The sequence below is a fragment of the Sinocyclocheilus anshuiensis genome, unplaced genomic scaffold, assembly GCF_001515605.1.
Source record: "Sinocyclocheilus anshuiensis isolate Anshui unplaced genomic scaffold, SAMN03320099.WGS_v1.1 scaffold1170, whole genome shotgun sequence".
Taxonomy (NCBI): Eukaryota; Metazoa; Chordata; class Actinopteri; order Cypriniformes; family Cyprinidae; genus Sinocyclocheilus; species Sinocyclocheilus anshuiensis.
Genome location: NW_015538055.1, coordinates 722,869 through 736,880, shown reverse-complemented (window position 1 = coordinate 736,880; position 14,012 = coordinate 722,869). Strand labels below are relative to the sequence as shown.

The following is a 14,012-nucleotide window of genomic DNA, read 5'->3' as shown; positions in this document are numbered from 1 at the left end:
GATGCTCCAAACACAGAAGGTGAGCAATTGTCAATAATTCAGAAGTATCCAAATATTATATAAATATCCAAGTATTTTATTTTAACGTTACCTCAGCAGGAGTGGAAAAAAAAAGTTAAGGACAATGGTAATTCTGAATGAAATTCATTGTTGTCTGTGCAGATCAGCTATCATACATTTTAACATCACAAAAACAATGAAAATACATAAAAACTTCCACAAGTAAGTTTCTTTAAGATCCTGTTGAGGACGTATTTAAATGCAAGACTGCACAGGTAACAAGGATTCAGTGTAAAAAAAACAGTTTAATATCAATATGAATCATAAGTTTATGGAGTGACTCAGAAAATTGGAAATATAACATTTTATTGAGTATTTACAATGCAGATACTTTTCCACTCCTGTTGTTAATGGACACTCCAGATATTTTATTACACAAGACATTAGACACTTTCACAGAAATGAAACACTTGCTAGATCTGTATTATAAAGTCATTCACTAAACCACAGCTGCTGGGCTTTAAAGACCTCAAGCCAAAACCATTTTGACTGTGCAAACATGTCTTCACCATCACTCATTTGACACCAAGAAGGGGAAAGACATGTTGCTCATCTGGGCTTACATAGTGTCCACAACTGTATAAACTATATCTGTGTCTCAGTGTTTGATTGCATGATTGACCGGCACACTGATGTGCTAGAGGCAGGTGCAGTTTACGTTGTCCTAACTGAAGAGAAGTGGTACATTTATGACGTCTGTCTGTCAGGGTTCACCATCTCTGCCTCTGGCTGTTTCTCTGGAATATTTGTCTCCATGTCTGTGTCTCTTTGCTGCTCTTCCAACATGTCAGTCAATTTCATGTTCAACAAAAGGTCCCGAGACTTTGGTGCCACCTGCTGGTTATAAAGAAACATTATGGACAAATACAAAATAAAATCATGTAGTCTAAATAATAATTTAGCTCTCAGACTCACTGCAGGTACTCCTCTTTTTCTTAAATAAATGCCCTCTGCAAGCAGCGCTTTTGCGGTCTCTTCAAACAGCAGCTCAGGTTTGACATCCCCTCTGCTTTCTAATTCACTGTACTTCATAACAAATCTGCACAAAGATACAGTAACATAACTAAATCAAAAGCCACATAGAAAATTCAATCTTAAAAAAAATTGGCAAAGTACTGTAAAAACGTGTAATTCTTCATCATAACTTACCTCTGACATGGTGATACAAAGTTGGACTTGAGGAGCTCAAAAGCTCTGGGTCCATTACCATACACCTCAAAGAACTTCCTACAACCACAGAAAAAAAGTCATGTAGATTTACTGCAAAGGTCCAGTGGGCATGCAAGTTTAACTGGAGGGTCAGTGACCCAAAAATGGGTCAGAGCTTTTACAGCACTAAAATCTAGTTAATGTAATTTTAAGTCACGTATAGACTATCATTCAAAGGTTTGGGGTCGGTAACACTGTTTTATGCTTTTTACAGAAGTCTTTTATGCTCACCAAGGCTGCATTATTTGATCAAAATACACTAAAAATAGTAATACTGTGAAATATTCATACAATTTTTTTTTTCAAAATGTACTATTTTAATAGATTTTCAAATGTAATTTATTCCTGTGATGTAAAGCTGAATTTTCAGCAGCCATTACTCGTCTTCAGCCTCACATGATCCTTCAGAAATCATTCTAACATGCTGATTTGATGCTCAAGAGACATTTATTTATAAATACTTTTAAACAGTTTTGCTGCTTATTTTTTTGTGAAAACCATGACACATTTTTTTTTAGGATTCTTTGATGAATCGAAAGTTCGAAATAACAGCATTTCTTTTTGTAAGTCTGTACGGTCACTTTTGATCAATTCAATGCATATCCTTGCAGAATAAAAGTATTAAAGGGGTCATATGATGCTTTTTTAAAGATCATTATTGTGAAGCACATGATGCTGTCACTAATGCTTACCGTGTAAACACAGTCCCGAATTTCTCAAGTCGACTTCCAGCCATAATCTGTCTATATGATAATTCAAATTTAAGTAGCTAAAAATAAATATCACAGAAAAGTCAGTGAGTTATACGCTCTCTGCTGCAGCATGGATGCACTACTTCCGGTGTTACTACGGATACCCATTAAAGACAAACTACAAGAATGCGAAAGAAAAAAAACGTGTTTTTGATAGCATAAAGTCTGTTTATTATAAATGCAATATTTACCATAAATATCCCATTACAGTTTTATACAACACTCATATGTAACACTGTGATATGTAATTATAAAAGAAAGTATTAAACAACAGAAACAGAGTTGAACGTATACTCATTGCTCGGCATGATGAACACATTGTCTGAGACTACACTGAAAATGTGGGATTCAAATCTAAATTAAGCATAGACATTAACAATACTGTTAAAGCTGAGAAAAAACAGTATGTTGCACAATTTGTAGGTCACTAATTAAATAAGCATATTTGTGACGTGTACAAGTAAACTTTGTATAAAAAGTCGGGTTTTTGAAGCCCTCAGATAGAGGTGATCCCTTGAATAAAATAATTATTTATTTCAAATAAAATAATGGCGTTTTTTAAGAATTAAAAATAATCTGATTTTGGAGTTTGACAATGAACACATTGCAACCATGCTTGGGACGGCCCACATAAACGAGTCAAAATGCTTTACATGTCTTGAAATAATAATTTCTTAACATTAAACATTGACTGTCAGTATTTATTCACCTGTTTCTCGTCGTTTATCATTAAAATGTATTAAAGTAAATCGTGTAAATTACATCACTAATGTCATAGAATAGCATGGCAGGGCACATTGTAACGCAGTGTTACAACATCTGCAACTGGAATTTAAAACTGGTTACTGTCTTCTGATAGTTAGCGAAGCATTAAAAAATAATTTAAACTGATAAATAACAGATTGGAGATGAAAATAATAGCAGATTTGTCTAATTTTAAATGAGTAATAAAAACTGAGATAAAAACTGACTTAAGCCAGAAATATAATTTTACTATGGTAAAATAAACGTCCAGCGATATCTTCAAAAGACTTGAATTTTGGCGCACTTTTTTTCTCTATATAATGTTGATATAGTAACTAGTAAATGCTGTAAATTTGGTTATGCTAGCATGTGTGGAAATACATGTTAAAAGATTAAAATCTCCCATTTTTGGTGTGTTTGAATATTGAAAAGACTGAGATGGTCCAGCTGATCTCAAGCACTAGGATCCAAAGATGTCCTCATGGTACCGCTTTTCATTCTGTGAACAAAAAGCATAATCATGTAAAATTATTGACCATATATCCTTACAGACTGTAAACAATTCACCATTTCAGGACAACCGAGCCCTCGCAGGAGCATAAATGCTTTAAGACATTATTATCTGAAGCAGCTATAAAATGTGTTAACAATTAGAAGGTTCACCTTGAGCCTTGAAAGATATTCCTCAGCCTGAGTAAGAGTGATGCCCTGCCGGCTGACTAGGATTTCCTTGATAGTGGCAGCCACATCATGGGCCATGTTCATGCCTCCACAGATATACAGATGTCCTGGATTAAGGTGCAGAACCTCAAAGACCTTGTCACTCAATTGTTCTCGCAAGATATCTTGGACATAAACCTGTACCAAGAATGCAAAAAAAAAAAAAAGAGAGAGAGAGAGCAAGAATAGTGAAAACAGTGTTAACAGCTGTTTAGAATTATTTTTTAGATACACTATCAATATTACTAGATATATAAAGATATACAGAGATTTCTAGATATAGATGCAGCTGTATGATATCAAGTGTGTTTACCTTGGGTTGTCCAGTCTGCCTAGAGTAAGCGGTTGTGATACTGCTTAGGGTACCATTATCTCTCATGTCCAGAGTCTCTTCTTTGTAAAGATGATCAGTATCTGAACCTCGACACCCGAACACGAGTGTCATTGGATTCCCTTTCAGACCTTGAAGAAATAACACAACTTGAGGTTCAGCAACTTGAGGCAAGCCGATTTCAGATGCACTGTTGAAACCACTTGAATGTGATAAGGGATGAAATTCAATACCTGTTTTTTTCATGTCATGGAATTGCTGTTGCCAAAAGCTACGGAATGGAGCAATGCCGCTCCCAACTCCCACAAGAATACAGGGAGCACTAGGGTCGGATGGAAGGTGGAAACCATCAGAGCTGGAATTGTTGCATAAATGGAACAAGTTAGTGAGTTATAATCAGAAAAAAAAGATCCTATACATCTTGGGAATGTGAAATGAAGGGTACCTATGGACAAAACATGGCACCATGTCTCCTTCTTTGATGGTATTGAGCCAGGTACTACAAAGACCAAAATGCAGCGGACCTTTTCCCTCTAAAGAGAGCAGAACATATGATAACAACAGATTAAACTCTTCAGTGATTCTACGTCTAGAAAGTTCATCTGTTCAGGTATCAACTAATTGATCACTGGGAATATGTTTCCAGTACCCTGTGTGTGATAGCTGACCACGGCCACAGTGAGGTGGAGCTCCTCAGGGTGGAGGTCTGGGGAGGAGCTGATGGAGTAGAGACGTGGCTTCACTAGAGGCAGCTGGCTGAGGAGAAAGGCAGCAGAAATGTCCAGAGAGGGAAACTCATCTAGCACCTCAAGGAAAGTAGGTTTGTGGAACTCCTTCCATGTTGCGTAGACTTGGAAATCCTGTTGTAGAGGGATGTCTTGGTATGTATTTAACCAATAAACAATGTGAAAACAACCCATGATAATTCCACAGAATGTTCCTTTTTTCATGAAAAATAAGCAGAATGAAGTGTTCATAAACCATTATGTAAATTGCCACTTTCAATATAATGGGACATTTTCTGAAAGAATAGACTTATGAAAGACTTATACAGGTGTTTGGCTTGTTTCATTAATATATGCAATAAAATTCATAGTTAAATACCCCTTAACACACGTACTGAATATAAAGCATTTTATTATCAATAGCACTTTTAGCACACTCACTGCTTTGGATTTTAAAATGAATTATTAATTTACACAAATACAGTTATATAGTATTGCCTTACAAAATTGCAAAATCAAATTGGTTCCATTTAAAACAAATACTGGAACCGAATGACGTTTGGTTCTGTTACTGGTTCTCACACGTGCATTCGGGATGCTAAAAACTCTGACAGGGTTTCCAGCACTAATTAACTGTGCCACAACACCTCTACAGAATCTACAGCACGAAACAGACAGTCTGTTCTTTCAAGCGACTCAAAAACACTCATAGCAATCAGTGTGGACCTATTCCCGAAATTATGATTTAAATGAGTCGAAACTTTTTAGTGAATAAAACACAAAGTGTGACCAGTGTAGTCTAGCACTATAACAACTGATTCTTAGGAACGTTTTTTAGTGAATCAAAAACGTACAGCACAACCAGTATAGTCCAATCCTAAAAAAAAAAAAGACCCTTATAAACCGGGTCTTTAAAATAAATCAAACACATACACCGAGCAGTGTAGTCTGATTTCCAGATGATTGAATCTAATGAAGCAGTTCTTTTTAGTGAACGCAGCCAGTCTAGTCCAGTTTCCAAAATAATGATTTGAGTTGAGTTGGTTCTTTTTAATGAATCAGAATCTTTCTGATTTTTAGTGAATCAAACACACACAGTGACCAGTGTAGTCAGAATCCTGAATGAATGACTCTAATAAGTTGGTTCTGTGAATGTGAGAAGTTATTAAAAAGCCTGTGCAAACACACCTTTTACAAGAATTTTAAAAAAATGTATTTAGTATTAAAATTACCTAACAAAATCGTTAAGGAACCAAACTTTTTTGCAATTCTCATCCATAGTTCTGGAACATTTTTGATTATAAAAAGTGACTTACTGTTGCTAATGCAAGCAGGCGCTGTCTGTGATCTTCAAGCTTTGCCATCTTTGAGAGTTTGCGGAGGAGGCTTTGTGTGGGTGGGGTGGTGACATCCAGATAGTAGGTAAGAGCTTGGGCAAGAGGACATGGTGGTATTCGTTCAACTCTCTGCCACCTTTCACCATCTGCAGGACAGCATTATTAGGTATCATTATGTTATTATGTGTAAGACTTCCATTATGTAATTAGGTAAGATGGTTCAGTACCAGGGTAGGCACTAAGGAATTCCAAGCTTAGGCTCTGATTTATAGGAGGGGCATTGGCCAGATGCTTCAGGATGTCAGCTACTAATTCAGATGAGTTTCCTGGGAAAATCCCTACATGGTCTCCAGGGACAAAGTTTAAGCGCTCTGTGTTCCCATCCATCTCTAACTCCACCAATATTGTAGCACGACTGAGAACACATAAAAAATTCAATAAATACTGTATTCTGAGAAAACAAGCAAAACACAACATAACAAGACATCTGTTTCTGACAATAATAATTATTATTACTATTTTTATCAATAAAAAACAGATGCATGAATATGAGTTGGTTTGAGAACCTTGACTTTGGGCTCTGTAGATTCTGCTTTCTCTTTAGTTTCATGGGAACCACAACTTTAGAATGGAGAGCTGACAGAGCTGTAAAGTCAAGCCAGATAATAATAATCACTACAGAAATCTGTTAATGACATGATTCTTGAATTCTCATTTCTGATTGTGAAATACTTATTATAGTGATTGCTCAACTACATATTTCACTCTAAAATTTCAAAATGTCATTAAGCATTTCCATATTCCTATGTAATTAATATTGAACTGTATTATATTTTGTTGAGTAAAATGTTTTTAAAATGAGAAACAGCAAGAATATTATCAATAAAGCATTTTTGCTTCCCTTTTTGACCACTTCTACAGGTTTCATCAAGTTTTGACCATAATTTTTCCCTAAATTATGTGTTTTTATAAGGATGCGGGTCTAAATGTACCTGTGATTCGGTCAACTGTACAACTGTCATTCTGAACTCTGTGCCTCTGTGGATCCCAGGAATCTGCCAGACCTTCTTTTCCTGGAAGCTGACCTTGAATATTAAACTCCTTGCATGCATCCTATATAGAGAGAAAACACTTTCATAATTAATTTTATCGTTCACCAATTTAATGCACTGAAAACAATGGATGCTCAATGTTTATTTTATTACTGAGACCTTAAAGGCAGTGCAAGCCCAGGCTGAGAAAGCTTCCTCCTGTCCGTTCAGCTCATCTCCCTCTCCTGTGGCAGACACACGAATGGCTCCCAGTGCTGCAAACCTATCATCCACTGCATGGGCAAACGCACAGAAGTGTGGGTACATTCGAGAGCCGAGACCAAACACACAGTAGCTGTATGGGGGAAAGAAGTGATTCAAACAATGTACTCTAAACAGGAGTGGGGAGAAAATAAATTTAAGGGGTTTTAAATACTGACCTGACTTTGTTTCTGAGGTTGTTCAGGCTGAGAAGCTGCTTCTTGAAACTCTTGTGAGGAGAAGAAAAATCATGTCAGCAAACAGCAAATAAGAATCACATTCTATGTGGTTCCTGTACAAATAATCACTGAAAAGCAAATGATTTCTTCCTAAAGACATTTTCATTTTGACAAACTGAATATGAACTAATTATGTTTGGCGATAATAGTCTTTCATTACTAGCATTACTATAAGGCCACTGTGCATAAATATGTCCACACCTCTCCATTTCCTGGACAGTCTCCATTGCCAAAGGTGCTGGTGACAACAATTAACAGGCTTTCCTTCTCAAGTTCACTGAAGTTGTAGTCCTCCATGCAAACGACCTGTATAAATGTATAAATGTAAAATTGATAAATAATTTATGTATCACAAATATGTGTGTTAGCTGAAAAGACAATGTCCAAATACACAGTGTATTTATTAGTTATATATATATATACAGTGGGTACGGAAAGTATTCATTTAAGGGGGTCTGAATACTTTCCGTACCCGCTGTATATATATATATATATATATATATATATATATATAATTTCAAAATATAAATATTATTTTTATATATTATATTCAAATCATAATAAAATTGACACATTTTTCATATAAATAATTCTCATCAACTTAACTAAAATGCAAATGTACAGGTGCATCTCAATAAATTAGAATGTCGTGGATAATACACGAGTTTCACAATTTGAGTTGAATTACTGAAATAAATGAACTTTTCCATGACATTCTAATTTATTGAGATGCACCTGTATGTTTAGGTTTAGACCAGGTTGACTTAGCTCAAGGAGCCAATTTCCTAGTTTTACTTTTAATAGAGGGTGATATTATGAATGTGTCACATATGCCCACTTTCTGCCAAGTGGTGGTAATAATGCTCAAATTGAGTCTCAGGAGAATGATAAATTACATATGAATCAGGGGTGAGGGTCCTCTTACCTGGGAGCTGAAGGCACAGTTCATCATGGTGTTTAGTCTCTTAGCAAAAGTCTGTGATTTCCCTGTTTCTGTGGCGTACAGAACAGTGCAACACACCCTCTTGGCCAGGGCAGATTTAATGAGTATCTGAGAGAAGAGCACTACTCTAGAAGAGAGAAAAGAAAAAAAGAATTTTAGCTATACTGGCTACTCACCAAATGTTCACAGCTAACTTTTCAAGCATTCGTTACATTGTTGCAGACAGATTTCTTCTGAAAGAACAACACTGTGTTGTTCTGGCTGTGAAAGTGTGAACATGATATTGCTATACCTGATCAGTCCTTTGAAGCTGATTGTATGCTTCCTCACATTTCTCTTCTTGTTCTTCCACTTGTGTGTCAACCACGGATCAGGCTTTACATGGCAACAGAAGAGACATGTTACGCCAAGAACATCCCAAAAGTTTTGTTTGGACATCATCATATTTCACACAGCTATATACCACTAGTCTGGCAATGATACTTAGATACTTAGGATGATACTGTACCTGGTAGTAGAAAAAGGGTGACAGAATGTAGTTCAGCATTTCCTGGTGAAACACAGGGGTTAGAGATCCAGACATCGGTGGCACCAGCCAGACCCAGTCAGCTGGACAGCCTCCTCGTAGACGTACCTCCATCTCCATGTGCTGCATGAAGGACTCTGATGCAGAATGGTGGTCGGTAATGGTGACCTTATTTTTCTGTATGTCAGTAAGTCAAAAAGGTCATAAAAACTGGGAATAAACATTTACCAAAAGGTTCAATTTAATCTTTACCCATATATTGTCTTTCCAGTAAAGAATCACTTTTTATTTTATTTTTGCATTTTGAACAAGTTTGCAACAAAAAGTATTTTTGGTTACACATTATTTTAAGGTGTCCTTGTTACAGTGTAATTATACATTTAAGTACTGAGTAATATTAATTAACACATGTACTTACTATATGGTTAGGGTTAGTATTAGGGTTTGGTTTAGGGTTACTTACATGTAATTATGCATAATTAAATGTTATTATAATTGTAAGTACATGTAACATGTGTAACAAGGACACCTTAAAATAAAGTGTTACCGCATTTTTTTTTAGACAATATTAATTTAATACAAAAATCATACATTTTAGCTTTGAGGTTTCAGAATGTTATGAAGCTTTAAATTGTTTTTATAAATCTATGAATTTAATCTGAATATAAACATTTATATTGTTTAAGATTTAGTTCCTTGCACATATTGCCCTATTAACGAATCTATGAAATTTAAAAAGTTAGGCAATTGTTTGTATTGTCTATATTTAAGTTCAGCATCTAAAAGCCAATTTAAAACTCTCATGGTTTTTGTAATTTGGTGGCTAACTCGTATGAAATCGTATGATCTCATTTGTATGTTATTTTGTAAGATCTGCTTAGGCCCCACTGATTATTAGGTTTCGGAGTGGACCTTCATGCTTATGATTTTTCTAAAAATCATATGTTTCTGAATCTCAACTGGTTTTTACTGAATATACCAATACAAAATACTCTTTTTCTCACCAAAGTGTTTTACACTTGTTTGCTATGTAAATCCACTTTACCTGAAAACTATGCATCACTGCGACATTGATGGCCACCAGAGCCTGATCCTTCCATAGCGAGGACAGTTTTTGTGTCTCCAAACCCATTAGACGGCCAACCCGCTGTGAGACAACAAAATAAAGGAAAACTTCTAAAAACCTCTAAACTTTCTCTTCTCTACCGTAACATTAAGAATGTTGTAGCACCTCAAGAACATTGTAGCGTTTGGTATCACAGAAGTCCCTCACTCCAATCTCAGTGCCCATGTACCAACCGTTAAAAGGACACGCTGGGAATTCAAGACCACCAATCTCCAGCAACATGTTGGACACCGCAGGCAATGCATACCATCGGAGGTTCAAATCCTTAAACCACTTGTACCTGAGGAAGTGCATGAAACCATCCAACTTTATTTGCATTGGCATATATTTTGCAATGGTTCCAACAGACCCTTAATCATGTAATTGAATGCAGTACTTCGGATGTAAATCTATTTTGCTGATACAAATCCATAACATTTCTTGGTCTGCATGGTTGCACAAATATATGGCTCATTCAACCAGCACTTCAGTCAAATTCGCATAGTACTTAACTAAACTTACTTAGGTAGCTTTCTAAAGTGAAGTGTTAGAATGAGACTGGTTTGAGAACATGACTTTGGGCCTCATTGGTTAAACTCATTTGTTAGGTCTGGATGAAAGAATGTGGCATAGAGACAGGCTGTCTTAGGTTTGAATGGCTTTGCCACTCTAGCCTGATCTTTAAGTGCCTAGGAGGGTTTGATTTTATAGATCCTTTTAATGCAAGCTCTTAAAGAGAAAAGCCTTGAATAATTTTCTCTTCAAGAAGCAAACAGATTTACTGCAGAATCAAGTGGAATGCAAGTCATTTCAGAAATCTGAGCACCTCAGACAAGAGCTCTGGTAGTCTGTGTAAACAACATTGCACTCGAAACACACGTTACTGAACGTCTGACTTTGTGTCTTTGTACTAGAACCATCGATGCATAGTGATGTAAAGCAATAGAGCGTTATCAATCAACTAGTGATTTTAATCTACAACAAGCATGTTTTTCCATTCAGCTGGAGTGCGAAACTATTGACACTTACTGTGGGTGCTCCATGGGAACTTCCAAAATCAAATGTTGGGGAATTTCAAAAAACTGAGGGTCCTCACTGTTAGCTTGTAACACCAGTGGAAGCACATCAAATTGACCATACTTTGGTGTCCACCCAAGCTGGATGCAAATCTGTGTGAAAGTTACAAGATTTTGTACAGTGCATGAACATTTCAAATTAAAACAAGACATAAGAGTGATTTAAAATTGAGTAAGTTATATCTTTATTTAAGTTATTGCAAAAATTTAAAAATACATTTATAATAATTATATAAATAATGTATCTACCGGTAATTAATAATTACATAAATAACATCTATTATGAAAATATCAACTAGAAAATATTTTTAAAAGCAGAAAATAGCTATTATAATGAACAGAGACCGGTATCTACCTCTGTGAAGTCAACACTGGCAGAATCTCCTATTATTGTACCATCTGTCATCTTATAGCCAGCGTATCGTATGAGCTGACTATTCCATACACGGAAATCATGTTGGCCATCAGTTCTTTGAGGAAACACAGTGATGGCAGACCTGTCAAAATAAAGAAACTTTATTGTGACATCTTGTTTCATTTGCCAAGATAATCAAGATGGATGGATTATTAAAAAGAGTGAATAACACATTCCTGGTTTACCTCAGGTTGCCTCCATTGGTAGCGAACTGAATATGATCGCACAACATCTGAAACATATCCTCAGCAGTTCTGCATTTACGTGCATCAAACAGCTGAACAGGAAACCAAGACGTAATGTGAATGTAACTATATGATGGCACACTTAATATATGTTTAGGTCCAAACTAGAGAAACTACCTGCAAATTAGCCCACTGAACTCTGCCAATGCATCTAGGTGCATTTCTCCATGCTTGCTTAGCCCCAAATTCCAGTTCTTTTGTGGTGAGTTGATATAAGCCAGTAGCCTCTATTTCCTTTGCGACTTCCTCCAGACGAGACAGGTGCTCCTCGATTTTTGAGCTGGATAACAGACATAACACAGTCAAACAGCCTACCTTTTACAATCTTTGGAATTAAGCCAATTCATGGTCTGCTTTATTATGGCATTAAAACGCATTAAAAAGTAAAGAACAAGAATATAAGCACTTTCTTAGAATCAACCACTGAAAACCCACAATGATCAACCAATAATCTGAACATGTCCCTCTCAATGTCTATGGTGAGCCTAGTAGGTGCTTCCTACTTTTTAATTGACTTGTAGTACTGATTGATGAAGTCAATAGCTTGCATGAGGATGTCATCGGAGCCTGGCAGGGTGGAGGAGGGACAGCGCGTCATAGCCTTTGGAGTCATAATAGAGCCTTCACAGACTTCAGACATGCAAATCTGGCTCTGAAATAAAAGGGAAAGTTCAATATAACTCATTACTTTATTACTCATTACTCTATGCAACTGCCAATATAGCCTCATATAAAATGGCACAATCAGCTCTATAAAAACTTAAGACTAATTCTGAAACTTTACACATATAACTGAAAATATAAATAAAGTTTTTAATTTAAACTCCATGGGGTTAGCTAAGTCTGTTCAAATTTGTCTCATTTACATTTGTTCACTAAAAAAAGAAAAAAAAAATTATTAACTCTTTAATGTAGAAATAACTCGCCTTAACCGCTCTGTGATGTAATGTGTCCTGATGGCACAAGCCATCCTGGTAGTTTTTCACTTGCTTGGAAAATGGGCATTGATTCACCTTGTTCTCCCATTGCTAGGCATACCATCAAAATGTTAAGATATTGCATTTCAGTTATGACACTGCATTTTATGTTAATTAAAGTTTTGCTCACCGTATTCGGCGTAATCTGCTGCAGTATTACTTTCTTGTTCTCCCATTGCTATAGGCATGAACCAACAGAATGTAAGATTAACGCATTTCATTTATGACACTGCTTTTTATGTTAATTAAAGTTTTGCTCACCGTATTCGGTGTAATCTGCTGCAGTATTACATTATTGTTCTCCAATTGCTAGGCATATACCAACAAAATGTAAGAATAATGCATTTCATTTATGACACTGCTTTTTATGTTAATTAAAGTTTTGCTCACCGTATTTGGCGTAATCTGCTTCAGTATTACATTATTGTTCTCCCATTGCTGGACATACAGACAGAATGTAAGAATAATACATTTTATTTATGACACTGCTTTTTATGTTCATTAAAGTTTTGCTCACCATATTCGGTGTAATCTGCTGCAGTATTACATTATTGTTCTCCAATTGCTAGGCATATACCAACAGAATGTAAGAATAATGCATTTCATTTATGACACTGCTTTTTATGTTCATTCAAATTTTGCTCACCGTATTCGGCGTAATCTGCTTCAGTATTACATTATTGTTCTCCCATTGCTGGACATACCAACAGAACATAAGGATACTGCATTTCATTTATGGCATTGTATTTCACATTAATTAAAGTTTTGCTCACCGTATTCGGCTTAATCTGGTGCAGAATTACATTCTTGTTGGATTTAGTGGCTTGGTTCCCCATATTTACCTGATATACTGAATTTAAAATCATTTTAATTAAATGTTGCAGTATTTCAGTTTTTGAATTGTTAAGTCATAATAAAGAATAGAAAGAAATAATATTTTATATATTAAAATATATATGCACATATATACACATTTGCAATTATGAATTTCATGAACAACATGAATTTCTTACCTTTGTGCCAGGTCCTTTTCTCAGTTTTCAGCAGTGCAACTTTCCCACATTAACATGCTTATATAATCTACCCAGACAGCCTGTTGGTGAGGGCAGGTCAAGAGCTGTGCTGGTCGTGGCATTGTGACTCAAGGAGGGTGGGACAGCTGTCAAATTACAGTCTGACCACAGTTCCTATCAAATGTCACAATCTTACACCCACACTGGAATCTTCATACTCCAGCATCTGTAAAACTCTGACAGTTTGATGAATTGAAAGAGAAACCATAAACACACCTCACAATGTATCTGGACATGTCTGAG

General features: G+C 35.9%; 2 protein-coding genes across 3 annotated transcripts; both read right to left on the bottom strand.

Moving 5' to 3' along the window:
• Positions 1–379: 379 nt before the first annotated feature.
• On the bottom strand, positions 380–2,113 carry mrps23 (mitochondrial ribosomal protein S23). 2 transcript variants are annotated; one of them, XM_016479491.1, is made up of 4 exons: positions 1,962–2,113; positions 1,210–1,287; positions 976–1,099; positions 380–897 (listed from the first exon to the last, which is right to left on the bottom strand). In XM_016479491.1, the coding sequence occupies exons 1-4, from the start codon at positions 2,003–2,005 to the stop codon at positions 748–750; spliced, it is 396 nt and encodes a 131-aa protein (XP_016334977.1). In that variant the 5' UTR covers positions 2,006–2,113; the 3' UTR covers positions 380–747. The 2 variants fall into 2 exon arrangements, with proteins under 2 accessions (XP_016334977.1, XP_016334978.1); XM_016479492.1 differs by having other exon boundaries at positions 380–894.
• Positions 2,114–3,148: 1,035 nt separating this feature from the next.
• nos2b (nitric oxide synthase 2b, inducible) lies at positions 3,149–13,771 on the bottom strand. The gene is made up of 29 exons (XM_016479490.1): positions 13,710–13,771; positions 13,470–13,546; positions 13,343–13,390; positions 13,087–13,134; positions 12,827–12,874; positions 12,646–12,747; positions 12,223–12,371; positions 11,837–11,999; positions 11,660–11,751; positions 11,415–11,556; positions 11,013–11,152; positions 10,110–10,284; positions 9,924–10,025; positions 8,861–9,055; positions 8,645–8,727; positions 8,335–8,479; positions 7,611–7,715; positions 7,350–7,399; positions 7,090–7,264; positions 6,871–6,991; positions 6,445–6,523; positions 6,106–6,293; positions 5,858–6,024; positions 4,466–4,676; positions 4,262–4,349; positions 4,050–4,171; positions 3,799–3,947; positions 3,429–3,623; positions 3,149–3,264 (listed from the first exon to the last, which is right to left on the bottom strand). Exons 2-29 carry the CDS (start codon positions 13,530–13,532, stop codon positions 3,226–3,228), a joined length of 3,384 nt encoding a protein of 1,127 aa, XP_016334976.1. The 5' UTR covers positions 13,533–13,546; positions 13,710–13,771; the 3' UTR covers positions 3,149–3,225.
• Between the last annotated feature and the right edge of the window lie 241 nt (positions 13,772–14,012).

Bases quoted from the DNA above. Each gene is read 5' to 3' on its own strand.
- mrps23 (XM_016479491.1), bottom strand. From the start codon at position 2,005: ATGGCTGGAAGTCGACTTGAGAAATTCGGGACTGTGTTTACACG. The intron at 1,100-1,209 runs GTAAGTTATGAT...ATCTTTGTGCAG, and splicing joins TTTGTATCACCATGTCAGAG to ATTTGTTATGAAGTACAGTG. The intron at 898-975 runs GTGAGTCTGAGA...CTTTATAACCAG, and splicing joins GAAAAAGAGGAGTACCTGCA to CAGGTGGCACCAAAGTCTCG.
- nos2b (XM_016479490.1), bottom strand. From the start codon at position 13,532: ATGGGGAACCAAGCCACTAAATCCAACAAGAATGTAATTCTGCACCAG. The intron at 11,153-11,414 runs GTAGATACCGGT...ACTTTCACACAG, and splicing joins CCAGTGTTGACTTCACAGAG to ATTTGCATCCAGCTTGGGTG. The intron at 3,624-3,798 runs GTAAACACACTT...TTCTTGGTACAG, and splicing joins GGCAGACTGGACAACCCAAG to GTTTATGTCCAAGATATCTT.